The sequence below is a fragment of the Sminthopsis crassicaudata genome, chromosome 1 (assembly GCF_048593235.1).
Source record: "Sminthopsis crassicaudata isolate SCR6 chromosome 1, ASM4859323v1, whole genome shotgun sequence".
NCBI classification, from domain to species: Eukaryota; Metazoa; Chordata; class Mammalia; order Dasyuromorphia; family Dasyuridae; genus Sminthopsis; species Sminthopsis crassicaudata.
In genome coordinates, this window is record NC_133617.1 from 529,079,012 (window position 1) to 529,102,359 (window position 23,348).

The 23,348-nt window shown below is 35.7% G+C and overlaps 1 protein-coding gene and 1 long non-coding RNA gene across 2 annotated transcripts in view; one reads left to right on the forward strand and one right to left on the reverse strand.

Annotated features, from left to right (window-relative positions):
• The first annotated feature begins 7,142 nt into the window (after positions 1-7,142).
• On the forward strand, positions 7,143-15,708 carry LOC141555195 (perilipin-3-like). Its single transcript, XM_074287894.1, has 7 exons — positions 7,143-7,227; positions 8,625-8,832; positions 9,547-9,608; positions 10,567-10,786; positions 11,292-11,491; positions 12,451-12,561; positions 15,222-15,708. The coding sequence occupies exons 2-7, from the start codon at positions 8,643-8,645 to the stop codon at positions 15,531-15,533; spliced, it is 1,095 nt and encodes a 364-aa protein (XP_074143995.1). The 5' UTR covers positions 7,143-7,227; positions 8,625-8,642; the 3' UTR covers positions 15,534-15,708.
• Positions 15,709-17,881: 2,173 nt separating this feature from the next.
• LOC141550813 (uncharacterized) overlaps positions 17,882-23,348 on the reverse strand; it is a 57,396-nt gene continuing 51,929 nt past the window's right edge. The window contains exon 2 of the long non-coding RNA XR_012484686.1: positions 17,882-18,020. This is a non-coding gene — a long non-coding RNA (uncharacterized LOC141550813). The remainder of the gene's footprint in view (positions 18,021-23,348) is intronic.

Here is a 23,348-nt window from a genome sequence, read left to right on the forward strand (position 1 = left end):
GACTAGATGAGAACCAGACAAGCAAGAAGGAAGAATATGAACAGCAGTGAAAGAAACAGAGACAGAATGTGACCCCAGCATTACAAAGCTGTACCAGAATGAAGAGGTCACAATGCCCAGGCTGAAGAACAACCCTCGCTGAAGGTGTGTCTCCAATCTTCAATCTCTTAATCTCCAATATCAAAGAAATGGACTTAAATGCACTAAAAGATGGAGATTCCACACAAATTTCACACAAAATTCCACACACAAAAAAAAAGATGAACAACTCAAAGTTGTACGCAAGCCAAGTGAAAGATGAAATAGCATTTGAGCTACAATGTAAAACTAGGCATTCTAAATACTAAAAAGTGAGCAGAGGAAGAAGTTTTCAGTACTCTAAACATGTAGAAATGTAATTCTTCCTCTGGAAAATAAAATCTATTTGAAATGGACATGATAAGAAAATGGAAGCTTACAGAGGTCAGGGGCTCTTACTTTTGTATTTGTATACCTAGAACTTGGCAGAATTTTCAGCACATAGCATCAATTTAATGAATACCTTGTCATTCAAACTTATGTCCAAAACTTTTGGTAGAGTTTGGCCCATAAGTTGACCCAAAGAATTACTTTGCTTTTTGGCTTTTCAACTCTACACTCCTATAGAGATATAGCAGGTATACCTGAAAGTAATATGTAAAGTGTTTAGTCAACCTGTGAGGTATGAGGGATTCAGCTTCATAGTACCATCTTGATTCTTCCTAGAAAAGATTGCATTTTAATTTATTTTTAATGAATATAGATTTTTTTTTATTTGACCTAGTTTTTCAGTCCCAGAGGAATGGAGATCAATATTTTTTCAAAATGCAATATTATAGGATCCTGAAGTATCCTGGAGTTCTATATGATTTACTTCAATTTAATAATAAACACTTAATAGATTCCAGACAGTGTGTTAGAAATTGAAATGGGAAAACAAAGTTTCTATCCTTATGGTTCTGTGAGTGCAATGTGTGCTAACAATGTTATTTGGGTAATTAGGGTGTGGGGGAGAAGGCAGGAAAATTGGCCTAATTTTCTTTTGCTGCAAAATCTCCTTGGATACCTTTTAATTTAAAAATATCTATATCCTAGACTAATATTTATAGGTTCTGTCAATGTATTCAAACAAAATAGTGCTCTATAAACTAATTCATAGAATTCAGGAATAATTGATCTTGAAGAACTCCTCCAATTATGCAATTCTATGATTAAAGTTATTCATTCTTACCTGGACAGCTCTTGTTGAATAATCATAATTTTTACATGTGGAACTTTTCACAAGAACAAATAACTGTTAATACGGTAAGCCTGAATTCCTTTGGGGCAGCTAGGTGGCATAGTGAATACAGTGCTGGGCTTAGAATCAGGAAAACTCATCTTTCTGATTTCAAACACTTCAAACATCAGACACTTATTAGCTGGATGATTCTCCCCCCCCCCCCAAGTCACCTAATTAACTGTGTGCCTCAGTTTACTGATCTGTGAAATGATCTAAAGAAGGAAATGGCAAACCACTCTAGCAACTGTGCCAAGAAAATCCTAAAAGGGGATATGGAGAGTCAGACTTTTTAAAAAGAGGGTCTAAACAACTCAATGATAATAACAAAAAAAAAATCTTCTACAATTATAGTACTACCAAATCTATCTTCCAACTCTGCACTTTTATATTTCCTGCCCCCCATGTCTAGAATGCACTCCTTTCTCATCTCAACATCTTCAGATCCTTGGTTTTATTTCAGACTCAGCTCAAACACTGCCTTTTCATGAAATCTTTCCTGGTTCTCTCCTACCCCAAAAATTAAGGTACCTTAGTTACCCCTTCCCAAAACTATCTAGTTCTCATTTTACATACACTCATTTGTGTAAATCTTCTCAGCTGCATTAAAATAAATTCTCCCCTGGAGGAAGGGACTATTACACTATTGTCTTTATATCACCAGCTCTTAGAACAGTGCTTAATAAATACTCTGACTGATTAAAAGCGGTGTCAGAAGAGTGGAAGCTCTGATAGGTTCCAGAAACCAGCTAAGAGCCCTTTCTAAAGATAATTTATCTAATTATAGAGAGACACATTAGCATTCAATAGATTGACCACTAAAATATTTAGTGAATATTTTTTCAGGCTATGGCAACCTATGAAACAAAGAAAAATAAGATAGAAGGTCATTAGTCCTAAAAAATTCCTCCTGCTGCAATGTGATAGTGACAAAGTTCTGAGAAAAGAGACAGAAGAAAGTATCAGAGTTTTTTAGTATATCAACAATAAAGCTCAGTATTTTTATATATCTTTGGCTGCTACTATTTTGACTATTCTGAATCTTTATAAAATGACCAAAGAGAAGACATGTAGCTAGAGAAACTATAATCTTGTTATAAATGAAACTAGAATAAAGACAGTAGTAAAATGTTAAGGATGAGTGACAGGTACTCTTTGGTGTGGCAAAGAAAGGAACTGGCAAAATGGATTTAATTGTATGCTCAAAGGCAAGTAGAAACAATATTTCATGGTATATTTGATCATAAAATATTGATCAATATAAAATATTTCTCAATAATAATGCATATCATTAATATGCATTATTAATAATAATACACTAAGTATTTGCAGAAAGAATACCATGAAAATAATGATGACTTACAAATTATTAGTGACTAAGGACAAAGAGTTAAAAAATTCTATAAAGAACTTCATGAGACTCTCCAAATTAAACCATGTACTCTGCTATTTTGTGATTTCAGGGGAGAAAAGATGAAGATGGAGGAGATAGAAAGATATATAGATGTGGGCATAGATATAAAGGTAGATAGATATAGATATGAAAGCATGGCACAGGAAGAAGAATGAGAAAACCCAAAGACATACAAATTATGTAAAAGCCTGATTTTCTTTGATAAGATGAACACTTTTTCATTTTAAAAAAATGATAGATACCAGACATGGAAAGCACTGGATAATACAACAAATGAAATAGATTTTAACAGAGAAGAAAAGACTTCTAATTGATGTAGGAATTATCCCTATGTAAGTTATGTATAGTTGGATCATCAATTTATTGGATCTAAAATCAGAATGTGACTTTTAAAAAAATGAAGAATGATAATGTACATATATATCTATGTATGGAAGACAATTTCTTGTGCTATTTAAACAATCCATTGACCTTAAAATATGGTAAGCTGTCCACAGAAATGACATGGACCTTAATTATAGTAATTTTATCCAAAAGTTAAAATCTATGCAGATTAATGGTCACAAAGAAGAGACCAAAAAATCCCAGAAATTGCCTTAGCCAGCCATATGGTATATTTGTCACAGGGAGAAAGATGCTGTGAAAGGCAATTTCACAGCATTATAATTAGATTATAATATAAACTTACTTGTAAAATCCTCATAGGAGGATAATTAATAATTTTAGATTGGATCACTTAAAGCATAGAGCAGTAGTGGAGGAGAAAACCAGTTTAAAGAAAGCTTGCAAATATCCAACTGAGCAACATCCTTCCAAGGGCACTTAACGATGAAAATTGAAGGAAGACTATAAGGTAAAAATGGAAAATATTTGTAAAAATCATGATGAAAAACTGTTTTCTCCACCAAAGTGTAATCATCACATTTGAATCATAACACTACAATCCTATATGTGCTTAGAGAAAATGTAGATATAATATTATAGGGAACAAAAATAGAAAAAGCAATTAGACAAAATTATTTAAAGGTGAACTGTGCTGGAGATGACAATTATGAAAGCATTAACTGAAGATGGGGAACTAATAAACTTGTATATTAAAAAAGTATTTCACCTTTTTATGGAAAAAAAGCAACCAACACATCAATAATACAGACCTTTAAGCCAATTCTCCCTTCTATACAAAATCTTTATCAGTCATTTATATACAAATCAAGGACATTCTCAATGAAGGGATAGAAAGGAAATAAGGAGGTTTTCACAAGTGATATTCAACAATGGACCATATCTACCAGTGTTGATAATACTAACATCACATTGTGTTTACTGTTTGTTGACTATGAAAAAGTATTTGATTTAACAGAAAAAAAAAAACGTTACAGGCTTCCATCTATATATCAAAATTATTCAAGATCTCTCAAAAATATATTCTAAAACCTATTTACAGGAAGATAGGTAGGATAGGTAAAACACCAGCCTTGGAATCATTAGTTCAAATCCAACCTCAGATACTTACTAGCTTTGTGATCCCGGGCAAGTCACAACCTCAATTGACTCAAAAATAAATTAAATAATATGGAAAAACCTTCAATATTTCTTCTCTTAACACTTCTCTTACAATAAATATCAGGCAAGGCATAAACTAGGGAAATGTATGCTCAGTAAGGATGTTTTCCCTTGTGATAGAGCACGTAGTCCCGTGGATGGAGAGCTCCAGATGGGGCTTTTGGGGGTTGACATTTTGATAACTGCATCAAACCCCTGAACATTGGAGAGCCTCCTGGAAGAGATATGTGTTCACTCAAAAGAGTTGGGCAGATCAAATGTTGATGTTTCAATGTTGATTGCCCAGATCACAACACACATTTGAATGGACATCTTAGAGAACTTGCCCATCAATATGTATACCGAAGACAGACAGTACAGATGGACAATGTGCTGGGTTCAGAGTTGTACCTCAGGGAAGGAAAGGCCTTTGGGAACCTGCAGTGCTCTTTTACTGACCCAATGCTTTCCATGAAAGCAAAGTCCCATCTCTCTCTCTCTCTCTCTCTCTTTTTTTTTTTTTTTTTTTTTTAATACCAGCATCCTACTGGTATTGCTAGACACTAAAATATGGACTAGTGTTGTCTCCAAATAATTCAAAATTAATTTTACAGGTGACAACCAAAAGGTTCATAGTGGATATATAAAAACTATCATATAACCAATGACAAATTCCAAAAAAGAATAGGAATAAAGGGAATTAGAAAAATCTACTGGTAACATGACCTTGAAATGTCAGGAGAAAGTGAAAAAGATGAACTTAGGGGAGGAGATGAGATAGACCGAAGTGATATAAGAGAGATAGGTCCATATATGTTGTAATCAAAACTGTTCGAGGAGACTGTGATAGATCCATTTCAGTATCTGAGCAGTTGAAGCCAATCTTACAGTTCATGAGTCCCTGGTTTTCAAATATCTCAGTAACTGTCAATATGACTCTTTCAGAAGGATCATTTCTCAATCAGCTTCCCTAAGGCCACAAAGGAATATGAATTTCACCTGAATGTCTGGTTAGGCTTTTTGATACCATCACACAAATGCTTTCTTCTCAGGTAAAGCAATCAAGGAAAGTCTTGTATTTTAAAGTAAATGTACTGTGTGTGTACATTTATGCATAATTATAAACACACATTTATGTGTATATATATTTGTGTTAAATACATGCATATATACAAATTTATGTATATATTTAAATATTTACATATATCTACATATATAGCCATTTAGCAAGATAAAAAATTATACGTACATAAACATATATGTATTATAATTTTTGATCTTGCCAAATGCCTTTTGGAGAGAGAATATTTTCCCCTCCATTATGTCCAGCCTCATGAAAGTCAAGTAATTATTACCACTAGATGAAAACTCTTAGTTTAGATTCTAATACAATCTAGATATCTCTTCCAATGTCCAATCTTGTTATTACTAAATGCCTAATGGACATTTCCAACTGTTTATTTTGTGTGTGTGTATGTGTGTGTGTGTGTGTGTGTGTGTATACACCCTAAAATAGAACTCACTGTCTTTTCCCTAGAGTTTAACACTTCTGAACTTTCTTATTTCTACTGAGGGCACTACCTTTTTTATGGGTTGCATTGCTCTTCTCCTCTCCAGTCACACTGCCACAACTCTAGTTCAGATCTTCAATACTTCTCATCTGCACAATTACAGTAGCATTCTAATTAAGTTCATAGCTTCCAGTATCTCCTCTTCACAATTCTCCACATAACTGAACTACCAAAATTATTTTCCTAAAGCAAACATCTAACCATGTCACTTCCCAACTCAATAAATTCTAGTAGTTTCTCCCTATGATCTATAGGAACAAACAGAAACCTCTTTGTCTGGCATTTAAAACCTGCCTTTCCAGACTTATTTACCCTATTCCCTTCACAATTTCAGACTGACTGTCCTCCTTTTGCTTCCTCACCCACAGCACAGTATGGCCTCTCTGCCTTTTCAATGACTATCCCTATAACCTGGAATAAACTTAACTCCTTATTTTTACCTGTTAAAATCCAGAGCAATGTTAAATTGCAGCACTGTCCTAACCATTAGACTTTTCCTAATTTCCTTCCCAGCAGCAAGTAATCTCTGTCTCCACCCGGCCCCATATTCCTTTATATTTATTCTCCATGGATTTATTTATATAAATATCTGCAGCATGCTATCTTCTACAATTGAACACACTCATCAGCCTAGTTTCCCTTATTTTTCATTTCAATTACTTTTCTACCATCATCTACTCAAAAATACTATTACAACATCGATTTTTGCCATACCACATGAATGACAGGATGAGTTATTTTAGTAAACAGTGTAGATAGAGGAAACCATTAATCTGCAGAGCTTCCTGAGAGCAGATGGACCACCTGGCTGACCAGATCCTTACAGGGAAGGAAAGAAGTAAAATAGGACTGTTAATCCTAATGAAATCCCTCTTGACCTTATTTTATCTTTCTTTAGCTCTCCTCTTCCCTATCCCCAATGCCTTGTTACTAATAAAGGACTGATAAGTGGATAAACTTGTACTTTATAATCTCTCGGTTTACCTACACTTAAAGTGAAATAGCCCTATTATTCAGAGTCCTGTTTTTAAGAAAACCTTTTAAATTTCCAATTTATTTATACAATAATAAAATAATTCAGCTAGGCCTAGGAAGGAGTGGAAGATAAGTCAGTATTGTATTTTTTAAAAAGCACAAACTGAAAAGTCAGAAAGGATATGAAGCTCTATCAGTAAGAATTACAGGTGTGAGAATTAACGTAGAACCTTCCAAATCACTGTTTCCTAAATCAGTCATCTACCTCAATAATCATTATTGACCACAGGACTTGAGATTCATTTGGTGATTGCTTACTGGCTTCATCTGTCAATGATAAAGGTTCAACGCCCACTCACCACTAAAGTATATAAATATAATAACGCTAAAGCAGCTTTTATGGCTGTGTCCTCAAAACTCATTACTAGGTAAGTAGGAAGAATGATTGATGCTGTGCTGAAGGAGGACTTGGGATTCAATATTTGGTCTTGGTGCATTTAGTGATGGAGACCAGCTAATTCTGTCAGCCTATATCAGAAATTAAGGCCTAGAGACTGCTACTAAGCTGTGTACTTTGATCCCATCTCTTCCTCTCCAAACCCCCTGCCCCAGTTAGATGTGGTGGAGGAAAGGGTTGATAATGATAATGACAAGTAGATAGCTCTTGGGGATTTGCAAATAGCTTACATATATTATGACGTTTGATCCTTACAACTGCCCCATGAGCTTGACTCTACAGATGGGGAAATAGAGCTTATAGAGCTTAAGAGATGACAAATTTTTTCCTGGGAGAAAATAAATTCTTCAACTTGCCTTCTTAAACTATGAAATCCAAGTGTCTTAAGACTATCAGAAATAATCTCGGTTAACAAAATTCTGATGTGACTTCCAGAGGATATGTCTTTGAATTGAATTTTACTGCTTACAAGACGGGAAAGTTGAATGAAAACTGGCGATTCTGAATCAGCTATTCAATTTCCTTATGTGTTTCACAGAAGGAAAGTAAGATCTGATTTGTAAATGATATGTAATAATACTCATACCTTTCAAAATTAACTAAATTTTTAAAATGCTGGTGACTTCTAAGTGAAGAGAAAACGGGACTATGGTTTCTAGTATGGTAGTAGATCCAGGCCTTTTCCCTTTCAAGCTTGGCATATGACTAATGATTGTACTTAATACAGGGGGTAATGGTTCTTGAGAAATGAAGCCCATTGTACATGGGCACAGAAACTGGTATTGTATCCTTCTGGGTTATTGGAAGTTTTTCTCCCCATCTTCCTGTTTTTGACTGACACCCAAAAATTTGGGTAGCTTGAATAATTTGCTTGTTCACATATGTTAATTTCACTTGGTCACCCAGTGATCCTGTCTACTACATAATATCGCCCATTTTATAGGAGGAAAAAACAATTTTGTTGTTTAGTCATTTTTCCGGTCATGTCTAATTCTTTGATCCCATTTGGAGTGTTTTTTGGCTGAGAAAATGGAATGGTTTGCCATTTCCTTCTCCAGCTTTTTTTTTTTTTTTTTTTTTTTTTTTTTTCTTTTTTTAAACAGATAAAGAAACTGAAGCTAACAGGGTAAAGTGACTCACCCAGAGTCACACAGATAAGTAACTGAGGCTGGATTTATGCACCTTCCTGACTAGGTCTGGAATTCCTTGCCCAACTTTACAACTGGGGCAGAATTAGTGTTCTTTCCATCATACTGCAGCATAGCCACATGTGTTCTTCAGCTAAGATGGCATTCTCCAGAATAATTCCATCCAATATAATGTAAAATATTTTTAAGAAACATGTAATTAATCATACTTTCCTCTTAGACTGGACGGAGAAGGGAAATGCTCAAGTACAACTTTAGCCACATAACTGCTACTGGTACAATGGAGCCTCATGTGGATCCAACATCTGATACTGGGGAAAAGACGCATTGTGTTTCAGAAATCATAAAAAACCCATCGGAGATAGAAGAGACTGTCTCTGATATACTAAATGATGCAAAACTTCTCTTGAGTGAGCTGAATTCTAAAAGTAAGTAAAACTTTCTTTGAATGAAAGAAGCCCTGATGAATTTAATAAAGATTCTTGAATGAGATTGTTCTGGTTGCTAGAACACTTTTAAATCACCCAAGTAAAATAATACTGCCTGTTTAATGGATTAAAACTTGATAACTCCAGAGATCATCTCTCCTAACCTCTCCATTTTACAAATGAATTGTTTGAGCTCAGAGAAGAAAGGTGCTTCTCTAAGAGAGGTGGATATGAGCCCCATTCCTTTGACTCCAAATACAATGCCCTTTTTATGATAGCATCTACCTTAGAATACATATTTATATGTGTATCAATCAGTAGAAATTAAAAACAGATGCCTTAAAATAGCATTGAGTTGAGATTATAAATATAATAATTATAAATCTATAGAGATTAAAATGATTAAATATCTTAATGGCAAAGAATTTAGAATAACCAACCTTTAAATTAATGTGGTAGTTTCTTTTGTAATAGAAAATTCCCTTGAAATTTTTTAAATTTCTTTTTTAAAAGGCTGAAGGAAAAATTACAGATGGTTTAATCCTTTTTTTAAAATCTTTTTTAAAATCTTTTTTAAAAGGCTGAAGGAAAAATTACAGATGGTTTAATCCTTGTCCCAAAGACTTGTCACTATTAGAACTAGCTTACTTTATTGGAGGCTATGCCCATCAACACTTTCTGATTTTTTTTTTTAACTAAATGCCTTCATTTCAGGTTCAAGTGAGTCTAACAAAGAAGAGAGTATGAGCAGACCACAGGTAGCGGAACCAGAGGAGGTAATTTCTACTAAGTTTAAGCTAATTCTTTTTCTCCTATAAAGTCTAGTCCTGGGCTTAATTTCTAAAAATGTTTTAATTTATAGCATCTTATTATTTTGGCATCGAGTTAATTATAATGGGTAATTAGAAAACTTGGGTGTGTTGAACAGTCCATAGTGACCTTTTACAGGCTTTCCAATCGATATAGCCTGTCCTCCTAAACATTTTAACTATTTTCTTGTGAATTTAAGAGATTATATTCATAGAAAACTCTAGTAGACTTAAGGGATATATATGTATATACATACACATGTATATGTATATAAACACACTTTGAAGGGAAACTAACAAATATATTGGTAGTATTTATACTAATTGAGGGTAGAAAACAGAAGGCAGAGTATAGAGCCTGTAAAAAAATGATGTAAAAAAAAAAATGAAGACATACTAGAACTAATAAAAAGAATAAATTTGAACCAGGTATAAAACCTAGGGAGTGAACTACTATCAACATATGAAACATTTGATTGATTACAAGGAAAACATGAACATAAATACCAAGTAGTGTTAGGATATGAAATTACTGGAATCTTAAGAGCTAAAGATTTATAAAGGTAAACTAGATGCTTTTCCTATCTAACTTGTCTAATTGAAGCCCCCCTCCCAAAAAAAAACCCTCAAGTGCCTACTATTTAGAAGGATGAATACTAGAAATAAAGATGGCAACATCTCCTGATATCTATTCAGGTAGGTAGAATCAAACATTTTTCACTTTGAATTCTAGGAAGACATTTCTAACCTTGAGCATGGTTAGATTTCCCCAACAAGCAATGGTCACCAACATCAAGAGAACTTTTGGGATCTATAGTAATGTTTTGTTATTTGAAATATAGTACAAACCAAGTATGCTTAGGGATAGGATATGGTAGCAAAGCATGTTAAGAGCCTAATAAATCAACTTTTTTTTTCTTTCTAGAACCCAGAAGAGATACTTGACAAGGCTCAACAATGGAGAGAAACTGACTCATTGAATGATAGTGGTTCCTCCAGCGAGGAGGATGCCACAAACAATGATGTTACCCCAAAATCTATGTCTGAAGAGGAGAAACTTTTCTCTGAAATCCAAGAGGAGAAACAAAGCCTGGAAGAATTAAAAGTATCTATGGACAAATATCTCCCAGCCTCACTAGATGTGGGTCAGTGACTATCAGACTATTCCTTTATTAGTTTATTTACTCCTATACCTATGTGTAAAATAGCCTTGCTAATTCCTATTTAGACTGCTTCCTGATGTAATCTGTTATCTAATTTTCTTTAAATGTTGCTCTAAAATATTACTAATCACTGGCATTTAAGTTTATCTCAAAGTACAATAGACATATAAATGTTACATATTTAGCTCTAAGACTCTGCTCCTGTTTTCAGGTGTCTGATGTCTTGGTTAAAGAGAACTGGATGTTCTTAGTTACTTGTGCATGTAGCATACTTGTGACTTCTTCACAATAGAAGGAAAGAATGTCCTATAGAATATCAAGGTCTAAGATGGACTCGTATTAGATCCTTCTTAATATCTCTGACTGAGATCCTTAAAGGGAGGGATGTCTTGCACCTCCAGCCCTCAGCACATAGCTGGTGCTTAGGAAATGATTAATAATTTAAATATGCTATTCTTATTAATGCTCTTCTAAAAATTCAATATAGATGATATCCAAGAATCTTCAAAGGAAGACAAAGATTATTTTAGAGAAGACCCTAAAAAAGATGAAAGATATTTCGTATCACTAGGTTCTCTGCCAACCAGTATCCAGCCACAAGTATATAAGAATGCTATGGAAATCATCAGAGATGCCAAGAACAAAATCAGAAAACTCTTGAGCCAGCTCTATGAAGCAATTGAATTGGTAGGATTTCTTATGAGCAAGTTACTTCTAAAGCCAACCAGTTCCTTCCTAACAGTGTTTGCAAACTCTGATACAGAAGAGACCTTGGAGACCACCTATCATAAGCGATATAGCCATCTAGTGCCTCTCTATGTAGGAATCATTTGACAAGCATTCCCTCAATTGCTATTTAATAACCTAGTAAAAAAAAAAAAACAAACAAAAAAAAACAAAACCATGCATTATTTTTCGAGGCAGCTCAATGTCAGAGCACTTTGATTATTGATAACTTTCCTTCCTCGCCCCCCCCCTCCCCAATTTACCACCAAATTCCCTTATGAATAACCTAAACCTGCCTCTGGCTGAACAATGAGAGAGAAAAAAAATCTAACCTCTTATCCACTTTGATGCTTTAGGTATTAAAGATGGCTATGGCCCTGCCTTAGTCTTTCCTACTCTATTGTTCATCTGATGTGACCTTAATGCCTCTTAACATTCTGAATAATATGAAAAAACAATAGTCTTCTTCAAATACAATGCCCATAACTGATCATATTAGAAACATTTAGCTCTGGTCAGAACTTAAGCCCTGTGTTGGGAACATTGCTTTTCCTTGCTACCTGAGATTGCACAAGCTTTGACTGCTATTGACCTTATCTGTTAAGCCCCATTACCAGGTTTTTACTTTGGTAGAAATAGCAAGATAGGTAGGACCTGTCGGGATGGTTGTATGTGTGGGGGATGAGGGATATTAAAGTGACTTAAAAAAAAAAAAAAACACAAAAAAAAAACCAACCTTGTTTTTAGATAACTTGATTGTGCTAGCCTTGCCATTATGGCAGTTATCTCTTTATGGCATGAGGCTGCCCTCCAATTACACATTTCTAACTCCTTGATATAGTCGGCAAATTTCAATCTGAAGAACAGCATTATAAGGCAGACCTATGTCTTTAAGCTTTCTAAATGCTTTGTTCCATCAGACCTACCAAAGCAAGCAAGGTTCTGACGATCAGAAGAATTACTACAAGGCATTATTTGACCTATGGATTAAATGGAGTAGAAACCTGTCTGAAGAAGATGACAAAATACAGGTATTGGTATTACAGGCACATGGAACATTAATGTCAAACTGATATGTTTGAGTTTTGGATGGGTAATTTCCTGACCCTTTGTTTAGTTTTGTTCCCACCTATTATATCCAATCTCAAGCTTCAAGAAGACTTTAAGTAAATTCTGAGGAAGGGAGAGAATTTACAATTGAGGGATTAGGAAAGGTCTACTATAGGAGAACATAAGTATTTTCCAGGCATGTAAGTATCCTACTTTGAAGGTGGGAATCCCAAGTTTGGGGGAATAGCAAGTAGATTGGTGGAACAGAACATGTAAAGGGGAAAGGAAGTGGCAATATGGGGGTGGGGAGGGGAGAGGGACCTAGAAAAAATAGAAAATACAACAAGAAACCATGGAAAGTGTCAGATTTACTTGGGAAATCTTCTGCTTTAGGAAGATTTCTTTGGTTGCCTTGTGAAAACTGATATTTTTTTTTTTTTTTTAAATATAAAGGCTAGGAACCTAAAGGAACAATTAAGGCAACAAGGGTCCGAACCAGAGCGATGGCCATATGAGTAGAAAAAGGAACAGAAAGTATAGAATCCATAAGACTCAAGTGAAGGGGAGAATGAGGAACTAGAGAGAATGACAAAGCTGAAAACTAAGGTTAACTAGAAGGATGGCATTAGCTCATTACCATGAATTGATAGAGATGGATTGGTAGACAATAGATGGCTAACATAAACCTGTAAAAAGCTCTTATCTTCAGGAAGAATTGGATTATAGTGCTTTTAAAACGAGTCTCTATAAAACTAGTCTAAGGAACCTATATAGATCAATGGTCTGACTTACTATCCTAAGACTAATTGTGTCCAAGTTGTAGGACATGAAGAAAAGAATGGAACATGCTCTTAGAGTACAGGGTAAATTAATAATACTGAGAATCAACAGGCAGCTAGTCTGTAACTTGACAGTGGGGAAAGTATCAAAACTAGTTTCCAAAATGTGCCTCTGAAAGAAAATTTGGCTTTTTTTTTTTCTTTTTTCTTTTTTTTTTTTTTTTTTTTGGGGGGGGGGGGAGAACAAGAGAATTAGAAAGAACATCCAGTTGAATAAGGGAAAGTATTCTAGGGACAACACTATTAAGGCTTTTAGAAAACGTCTTTACTTTTATATCCTGTTCTAAGGTGTAAAAAGCTATATCTAAGACCACCTCTTAAAACTCAGAGGAAATAAGTACAAAATCGACCGTATTCTGGTGCATATATAAATGATAATGGTTCTAAGAATCTTAAACCTAAAGGCCAAAGCATTGGAAGGAGATTACAGCAAGTGATCTTGTGAAGGGAGAAGCTGGGGTCCAGAGATGACAAGCCACAAGTAGCTAGCTTTGCCGAGTTGCAATAGTCGTAGCAGAAAGAGCAAAGAAGTAGTGTCCCAGTTCTTGTTGATCCTGTATTGAGTGTTTGTAAGGAAGAGCCATCTGCCTTAGAGAAGCATCAAGGTATGTAGTTTCAGGGGAGATTTCCATAAATACTAGAATATGGTGAAGAAACAAGACCTAGACACAAAAAATCACAAACATAGAGCTGAAAGGAGTCTTGGAGGCGTCCCTTCCATCTAGAAAAGGAAGAAACAAGGGCCTTAAGAAGTTGTAACTTTGCAAGCTCCAAGTGGAGCTAAGATTCAAACTTGGGTCTTATCTCCTAAATTTTTACAAAACTATAAAAAAGGCCCTCAAGAGAACAGAGGAACGCATGGACAGAAGTCCTAGGGCTGAGTTTATTATATTCTGAAGAAGCATCTCAGGTATGAGGCATCTTTGCTGCTCTTCTACAAGCAAAGGTTCCCCAAGCCAGGTGGGTTATGAGAAGACAGGAAAAAATGCCTCAAGAGAAGAATCTGACCTCCACAGAACTCTCAGAGCCCAAAGCCAAGGAGGAAGACAGTAAATAGCTGGTACTAGGAGCACTCATCACATCATGCTAGTTCTAGCTATGGATCAGAACAGTACATTAAGAAGCCTCAGAGGGACAGCTAAGTGGTACAGGCAGTAGAGTCAAGAATGAGGTCAAATTTGGCCTTAAACTTATTAGTTATGATTCTGATCAAGCTAAATTGCCTCCAAAAAACACATGACTTGGTTTTCTTATAAAGGAAAGACTAGAATAAGATCAGGAGAAGTATTGATATAGCCTAGCTAAGAAGTTACTAAAGCAGCATAATGGGAAAATAGAGATCCTTTCAGTCAGACTTTGTAATTGATTTTTTTTTTTTCCTTTTGCTAAAATTTTTCCCCCTATCCAAAAATTACTGGTATACCTGAGTGACATGTTCTTATAGTTGACAAGATATTTAGAGTTAATTTATTTTGCAAATGAGGATTAAGGTACAAAAAAAAATCTTGCCAACTGTACCATAAGTAAGAGTAGGGATTTAAATGGAGTCTGCTTAATCCCAGGATTTTAAAATAATTGTATTATTTCCAATTGCCTACTGGATCTTTATACATATGAATATATAAATGTGCATACATAGCTTTTAAATCTATACAAAAGTACCTAAAGAGGTGATAGGATAATGATGTCCTTGGCCTTTTCTCCTTCCCTTTTTTCTCTCCCCACTCCTACTTCAAATCTAGAATTTGTGCTAGAATGTAGCAACTACATACATACTAAACTTTCTTCCCTTTTTCTTACAGCTCCTGGAAATAAGGACTCTAGGCATGTCCCGTAGCATTGCCTTGAAATTACAGTCAGCCTTCATGGACCTAATGCCTAAAGTCCAAGGTCTCCCAAACAGCATACAAGATAAGATGCAACAGGCTTGTTATGATATACAGGAACTTCATACCACCTTTTCCTTAACTAATAAGTTTGAAGATCTAGACAAACATCATCTGACCCAGAGCCAACTGAAGCTTACCCAAGCCCAGGGAAGTATAGAAGAATTGTTTTTCTTATTAGAAAATGATATGTCTGGTAGTAAAGGACCGCTTTCTCCTTTTCAATAATCCTTACCAGGTAGTAACATTTCCCAAACAAAAAACAAAACAAAACAAATCTTGAATTGATAGGCACTCGGGCTGATGCTTGCCAGGAATCTAGAAGTAGTCTTGTGCTAGCTTATGATAAATATACTCTGTATACTTTGGGGATTGTGTAAATAAAGTTGCATTGAAAAATCAATTTAGTCTTAGTGGGTTATTTAAATATAAAATCCTAGGGATTTATCCTAGGAATAAAGGGCAGGGCCTGAAGTCCAGAAGATCTAAATTCAAATATAACCTCAGATCCTCAATACCTCTGTGACCCTGGTCAGGTCACTTAACCCCTATTTGTCTCAATTTCCTAATCTATAAAATGGGCATAACAGTACCTACCTATTGGGATTAGGAAGAAGGAGCAAATGAGAGAATTGTAAAGTGCTTTACATTGTACCTGGGACAGATTCTCCACCTCACACATTCAATGGTGGACTATTTAAGGTCATTTCAGGCTTTGAGTTCTTTACTACCACGGCCAGCCCTTTTAGAGGGGGGGAGGAGCAGAAAGATGAAGAAAATCCCTAGGCCCTTGGTACAAAGTGACCTATTTATTTTGGAGATAATGAGATTAGTCCTTGAGAGTTTTAGTTTAAGGCAAGAGTATTAGTTCTATGTGGGCTTTCTCAGCTTAGCTGGAAAGCTTAAACTATAGATTCTGAATAACTGCTAAAATATTCTCAGCTCCTGGGTAATTGTCAACTTAAGGATTAAACTCCAGCCAGTTGAACTTTATGTAATCAATTATCTAAAATATTCTCCTTCCCCCACTAATTTACATTATTAAAATTTCAATTAAGGAAAAAATTGAAATTATTTTTGCTAGGAAAAAATCTATTAAAATAACCAACAAAAAAGAAAAAGTGAAATGGCAGAGACTTAAATGGCAACGAAATGAGTGAATGTAATTCATTATTGTTCCAAAATTCTCACTATCCAAAACTTTCCTTCTCCAATTCACCCATTTTTTTCCCCCTGATCAAAAAAATAACTGAAATAGAAAACCATCCAGATCCCAGACTACTTTTACCTTTTCTTCAGACCAGAAAATATGTAACTCCTAGAACCATTTATTTTTGACATTTTGCAAATAAAAGGAATCCTAGTGCATAAGGAATCTAAGTGAGTTTCAGCTATGTTCAGCTGAGAACATGATCATTTTCTGATAGAATGCCAGCAAGCGCAAAGAAGAGATGGCCACTCTTCTGGTGCATTGATTGAGTCTCCTATATTGCAGATATGTTTCCTTAAGTAAAAAGTCCTAAAGGAATAAATAAATATTCTCCTTGGTGGGTATATCAACGGAGCTTCTTGTACCTGGAAGGCTGTTCTGTCCTGAATCAAGTATCAAATGAGAATACTTAGTGTCATTTTTGTTCTGATTATAAAAACCTCTTAGTGGAAAGGGACTTTGAGAATTCACCCAGGAAGTACTGTATACCTTGCCTGGGAATGCCTCGAATTTGAGACGAGATATAACCAAGGATTCTCCCAGCCAAGGAATTTAGATGTTGCTGCTTCCTTGGAGTGGTGATGATTGCATGTTGGACATTTGTTAGTATCTTTATTTTTATGGAGGACACTGTTAATTGTGTTACTTTTATGCTATGGATTTCTTCTTCCCTTATGTCTTATTTAAATCAAGGTTCTCAGCAGTAATAAACTTATACCTACCCCTTTTAAGACTGCCTGTTGAATGTTTAACATGTTTGAGACTACCTGCCATCTAGGGGAGGGGGTAGAGGGAAGGAAGGGAAAAGTTGAAACAGAAGTGATTGCAAGGGTCAATGTTGAAAAATTATCTGTTTACATGTTCTGTCAATAAAAAGCTATTTAAAAAAAAATTCCCTGTTGAATAAGAATTCTGAACCTAGATTAAGATTCATTTTACAACAAGGTACCCAACAGCAGAGGCAATATCATAAAGGGGAGTGATCAATCTGTTTTGAGAATTAGTTCTGGGATAGCTGGTCTGGTCATGTGGTACAGGCTAAAGAACTGATTTGGTTTCCCCACTCCATTCCTTCCTACTGTTTCCAGGAGATGAAGTTATTCCCCTCACAACATTAGCCCTAAAAAGTATGATACATCATCCCAGCCCTCAGGGATAGGATTCCCCCAAGTATGTGTATTGGTGGGGGTTGTTGTCCTTCACTTAATCACTATTAGATCAGCTTTTTACAAAGAATTCATTTCAAAAGAATAATTACAAACATATGTACTTTCCAACATATGATAATAATTCTTCCCTACCTCACATATCTCTGGAGAGAAGAGGATTATGCTCACAGCTCAATTCCTATAGAGCATAGACCCACTTTCAAGTTTAAAATTTGTTTTGGTCTTGAGCATCCTAGCTCTTCCTTGTTTCCTTGGCGGCTGATTAGATGCTGCATCCCATCTGCAATCCTTGTATCATAGTTTGAACCTCTGGTCAGTAATTATTCACACTGGAACCTGAAAGAAACAAAACAGAACATAACAAACAAAATAACCATATCTATTTCTTGGAGGCACAGTAAAAGAGCCGGAGGAGAAAGTCTTCTACCTCATTTATCCCAAATTGTGGGTGAATTGTAGTCTACAATCTCCAGATGCAATAGCAAAGGGCAGGCAGAAAGATCTCAAGACTATCCTTGTTTGGACAAAGTTCATTCTGTTTGTGTTAAAGGAGACCTTCCTACTCCTATGTGGAAAGTGTCTCTATTAGGTGATGTAGGCATGTTTCCAAGTTCCATTAATGTGATAATTGTGGTCTTCATCTGTTTATGTGGGATTGCATATGAAACCTTAACATCAGCTGTTTAGAAATTTACCTTATGATAATGGGGAAGCAAGTGAAAGGACATTGACCATGGAGAACTGATTTTAATTTGGAACAGGGACTGAATTTAAAAAAAAAAAATGGCAACTTGGCCAATTTGCCCGGGACAACAAAGTTTTTTATTAAAGTTTTTTTTTATTTTCAAAACATATGCATGGATAATTTTGCAACATTAATCCTTGCAAAACCTTGTTGTTGTTGTTGTTGTTGTTGTTTTATGCAAAACACAAGGTTTTTTCCTCTCCTTCCCCCTACTCCTAGATGGCATTATGTTAAACGTGGTAAAAATATGTTAAATCCAATATATGCATACATATTTATGCAATTAGCTTGCTATACAAGAAATCAAAAAAGAAAAATAATAAGAAAATAAAATGAAAGCAAACAACAACAAAGAATGAAAATGCTATGTTGTGATCCACACTCAGTTCCCACAGTCTCTTTCTGGGTGTAGATGGCTCTCTCTATCACAAGATCATTGGAATTGGCCTGAATCACTTCAATGTTGAAAAGAGCTCAGTCCATCAGAGTTATCATCGTATAATCTTGTTGCTGCCATTTACAATGTTCTCCTGGTCACTCAGCACTAGTTCATGTAAATCTCCAGGCCTCTCTAAAATCATCCTGCTGATTGTTTCTTTTGTTTGTTTGTTTGTTTTGAAGTACCCAGGCGAGAGAAAAACAGGGCAGCCAAAATAATGAAGTTTTAAGAGCGTTTATTGATAGCTAGCACTGAACCCCACCAGAACAGGGGAGTCAGCAAATGAATGGTCTCAGGGCCACATTTATAGAAAGAAAAGAGAGACATCAAAATGTTTCTTGATACATTTGTCATAATAAAGGAATTTCTATTCTAAACAGGAGGCAAAAAAAGTTATCACTCTTAGGGAGTCATTCTTAGGCACCAAAATGCTTATCAGGTCGTGAAGGTCTCAGGTCTCTCAGTACAGTACATCTGGGTTGTTAAAAATACCATCTGCATTAGGGAGTGAAGAAGTAGTAATAAACGTCTAACTACAAAGATTCAAGATTATATTTCTCACGGTCCCATTTGGGGTGCTTTTCCACTTCACTTTCTTTCTTTACTTGTTTTTACTTAAACCTTTTTATTTACAAAACATGCACGGGTAATTTCTCAATATTGACTCTTGCAAAACCTTCTGTTCCAAATTTTCCCTCCTCCCCCCCACTCCCTCTCCTAGCTGACAGGTAATCCAATACATATTAAATATTCAAAATCTATGTTAAATCCACTATATATATATATATGTATATATATATATATATATATACATATACATATACACATATATGTGTATATATATATACACATACATACATAGTTATACAATTATCTTGCTGCACAAGAAAAATCAGATCAAGAAGGAAAAAAAAACTGAGGAAGAAAACAAAATGCAAGCAAACAACAGAGTGGAAATGTTATGTTGTGGTCCACACTCAGTTCCCACAATCCTCTCCCTAGGTGTAGCTGATTTTCTTCATTACTGAACAATTGGAACTGATTTGGTTCATCTCATTGTTGAAGATGGTCACGTCCATCAGAATTGATCATCATATAGTATTGTTGTTGAAGTATATAATGATCTCCTGGTCCTGCTCCTTTCACTCAGCATCAGTTCATGTAAGTCTCTCCAGGACTTTCTGAAATCATCCTGTTGGTCATTTCTTACAGAACAATAATATTCCATAAATTCATATGCATAACTTTTTCAACCATTCTCCAACTGATGGACATTCATTCAGTTTCCAGTTCCTGGCCACTAGGAAAAGGGCTGCCACAGACATTTTTGCACATGTGGGTCCCTTTCCTTTCTTTAACATCTCTTTGGGATACAGGCCCAGTAGAAACACTGCTGGGTCAAAGGGTATGCACAGTTTGATAGCCTTTTGGGCATAGTTTTAAATTGCTCTCCAGAATGGATGGATCAGTTCACAACTCCACCAACAGTGAATGTGTCCCAGTTTTTTCCACACTCCCTCCAACATTCAATATTATCTTTTCCTGTCTTCTTAGCAAATCTGAGGGGTGGGACAATAAATTTTAAATGAGGAAATGTGTAAGGGATTTGACCTGCTGTGGATGCACAGATCACCTAACATGGAGGTACCATGATTCCAGAACTTTTCTAGCGCAAGGAGATACCACCTTTGATTGACTTCCCGGCCAGAAGAGGCTGCAACTTTAAATGTGGCCAGATTGGATAATTTCTTTCTTGCTGCTTCTGGAGGGTTAAGATCACAGTTCCCCCACAGCATCAGCCCCAAACCATCTCCATCCCTCTCTTTTATCATCTCCAAGAAATAGCTCTAGGGTCTCTGTCCTTGTTATTTGTTCTTGATTTTAAGTGCCACTGGTACTCTTCCTCTGAACCTGGGCATTCAAGTCATAACTGAAGCCAAAACCACAGGTGGGAAAGTGCAGCCAGATCAGCAGAAAAAGCTTGAAAAGCCAGGGTGCCAGAAATAGATTCCTAGTGGGGTCAGACCTAGAATTTAGGAATATGCTATATAGAAAGTGAACTAAACTATGAACCTAATCTATGACTTGTTCCTTCCTCCCCCAATGAGATGGTATAAGATATGAGAATAAAAACTCATGGGTTTTTTGTTTGTTTGTTTTTAGTTGTTATCTACTTGATATTATGCCTTTAAAATACATAGCTTTGTAAACTTTTTAAAATTATAGACTTGAAATCAAGGTTCTAGGTTCAGATCAGTCCTTCATTACTTTGTGTGACTGACAATTCATTTACTATTTAATCTCTCAGTCTTTAAAACAGAAGCCAAGTAGACTAGAGAGTCTACAATGTCTTGCATGCTCTGGTAAAAGGGATAGATATAATACCTGGTTATAGCCAAAGGAAATAAGCTGACCAGTCTCCATGATCATGAAGACCAAGGGAATAATCTGGAAACCAAACAAAGAATTTCTCAGTCATGAGGGCAAGGGCTGGGTTTTGGGGGGGCCCTAAATTGGGAATTCTAAAGTGCAGACACCTACACTTCTTATAATCTAAAACTCAGCAACACTTGTTTGTGGGGTAAGAGATGTCCCCTTCCATCCCAGTTAGGAAAACAGGTTATATGAAACAAAATGCTTTTTTGGTCTTGCCAAACTGAATCTATCAGCTAGAAGTAGGGGAAGAAAATAAGTATTTATATATTGCCTACTATTTCACTAAGAAAGTAAAATTAAAAGTGAGGCACAATTATCCATGTTTTTATTCACAGTACCAGCTGACACTTCTTCATCTGAATGCACTTACTAGTACTTAGTGGTTACCTGTTAAGATTCTTAAAATTTTTTGTGTACTTTTATTAGGGACACAGAAAGGGAGGAAGGGAAAAATGCTGGTCCTATCTCACAGTATAAACTGGGTGATAAGAACTCAGGCTACAAAGGTAATGGCAATGAGAAATTAGTAGGCGATCTTAATGAACACAATTATAATAGTATGATAATTATAACTAAATATTAATGGTAAGAATACAGGGATAATGTGTACAATGGACAAAGGGCAACCAAAGTTACTTTGGTATTATAAAAGAAAATGTGTGGGATGGCAATGCAACCCCTGACTCAAAATGACTACTCAGAGATTTCTCAAAGTGGAACATTATTAGTTTTATTAGAATCTCCTGTGCGGTGGGCAGTCTGTTCCCTAAGTGTTCAAAGAAAGCAGACTGATTACAGAGTTAGAAGCCATTAAATAGTAGACCATAGGAACCCATGACCCCTCCTATTATCCGGTTAATTTTCACTGCCTACTCAATGCTTGCTCAAGTGGAGGTAGCAAAGGTTTGCTAAATTCTAGTCAAGCCAATATAGTTAACTTATTGCAGGTGTGTTTGCCTAAGTTTATTGTGGTAGCTTGATGTTTGTAAATGCTTGCTTGAGCTGGGATGAGCACTCTATTGTAATGTTTGTACAAAGAATTTCATTTTTCCCAAACTTATAAGGCCTTCATATAGTAAAATTTAGGTTATAGGTTCAATCTACCTTAGTTAATGATTTTGTAAGAAACCCAAATATTCCCTCACAAGAAGGAGATTTATTTGGAGGTAAGTAATTGATTAAGCCAGAAGGGTTAAAGGTTTCTAAAATAACTAAGGTGACTTGGTTTGCCACAGGCTTTCTCAATCAACAGAGATCTTCAGTTTGGAAGCTTCTCAAATATCTGCAGGCCATTAAATAATTAATCAGGTTCTTTGCTAAATAGTTGAGTAAAGGTTAAGGGATTATGTCTTAAAATGTTTTTTTGCTGGAAGAGCAAGTCTTTGCTTTTCTTCCCAGAGCCTAATGATTAAACAGATCCTTAGTGCTGTCTTGAATTACCTAAAGTTATTATTCTGAGAAGTCCTCAGTTTCCTGTTTCACTCAAGAAGACAAATCTAAATATAGTGATCCACATGATTTTGGCTTAGAAAACTTTATCAGCTAGGTATCCATGTCAGTTCAGGAAAGTTCCTGAGAGAGGAAGGATTTTTAGTTCCCTGAATTGGAAGAAGTTTAAGGTAAATCAGGTTGTTTTATCATTTAACAAATGGTATATTTCTCTGCTCAAGACAGTTTTGACTGAAACATGACCCAAGCATCCATAATAGGTGTATAGATGCTCAGAATATTCCTCCCTTCCCCAGCATACTTACCCCCTAGGTCTCTTTTTGGCAAACACCCCTTGAAAGCTCCAGGATCTGAAGCAATAGTTAGTGAAGAATCCAGTTGGGGAGGGGGGCATTGAGGTGGTGCAGGAGATAGAGCACCAGCCTTGAATTCAGGAGGACCCGAGTTCAAATCTGGTCTCAGATACTTAACACTTCCTACTGAACACCCTGGGCAAGTCACTTAACCCCAGCCTCAGGAAAAAAAAAAAAAAAGAAAAAAGAATCCAGTTGTCCTTTCATTTCAATGTCCAGTAGCATAGGTTTGAGCAAGAGTG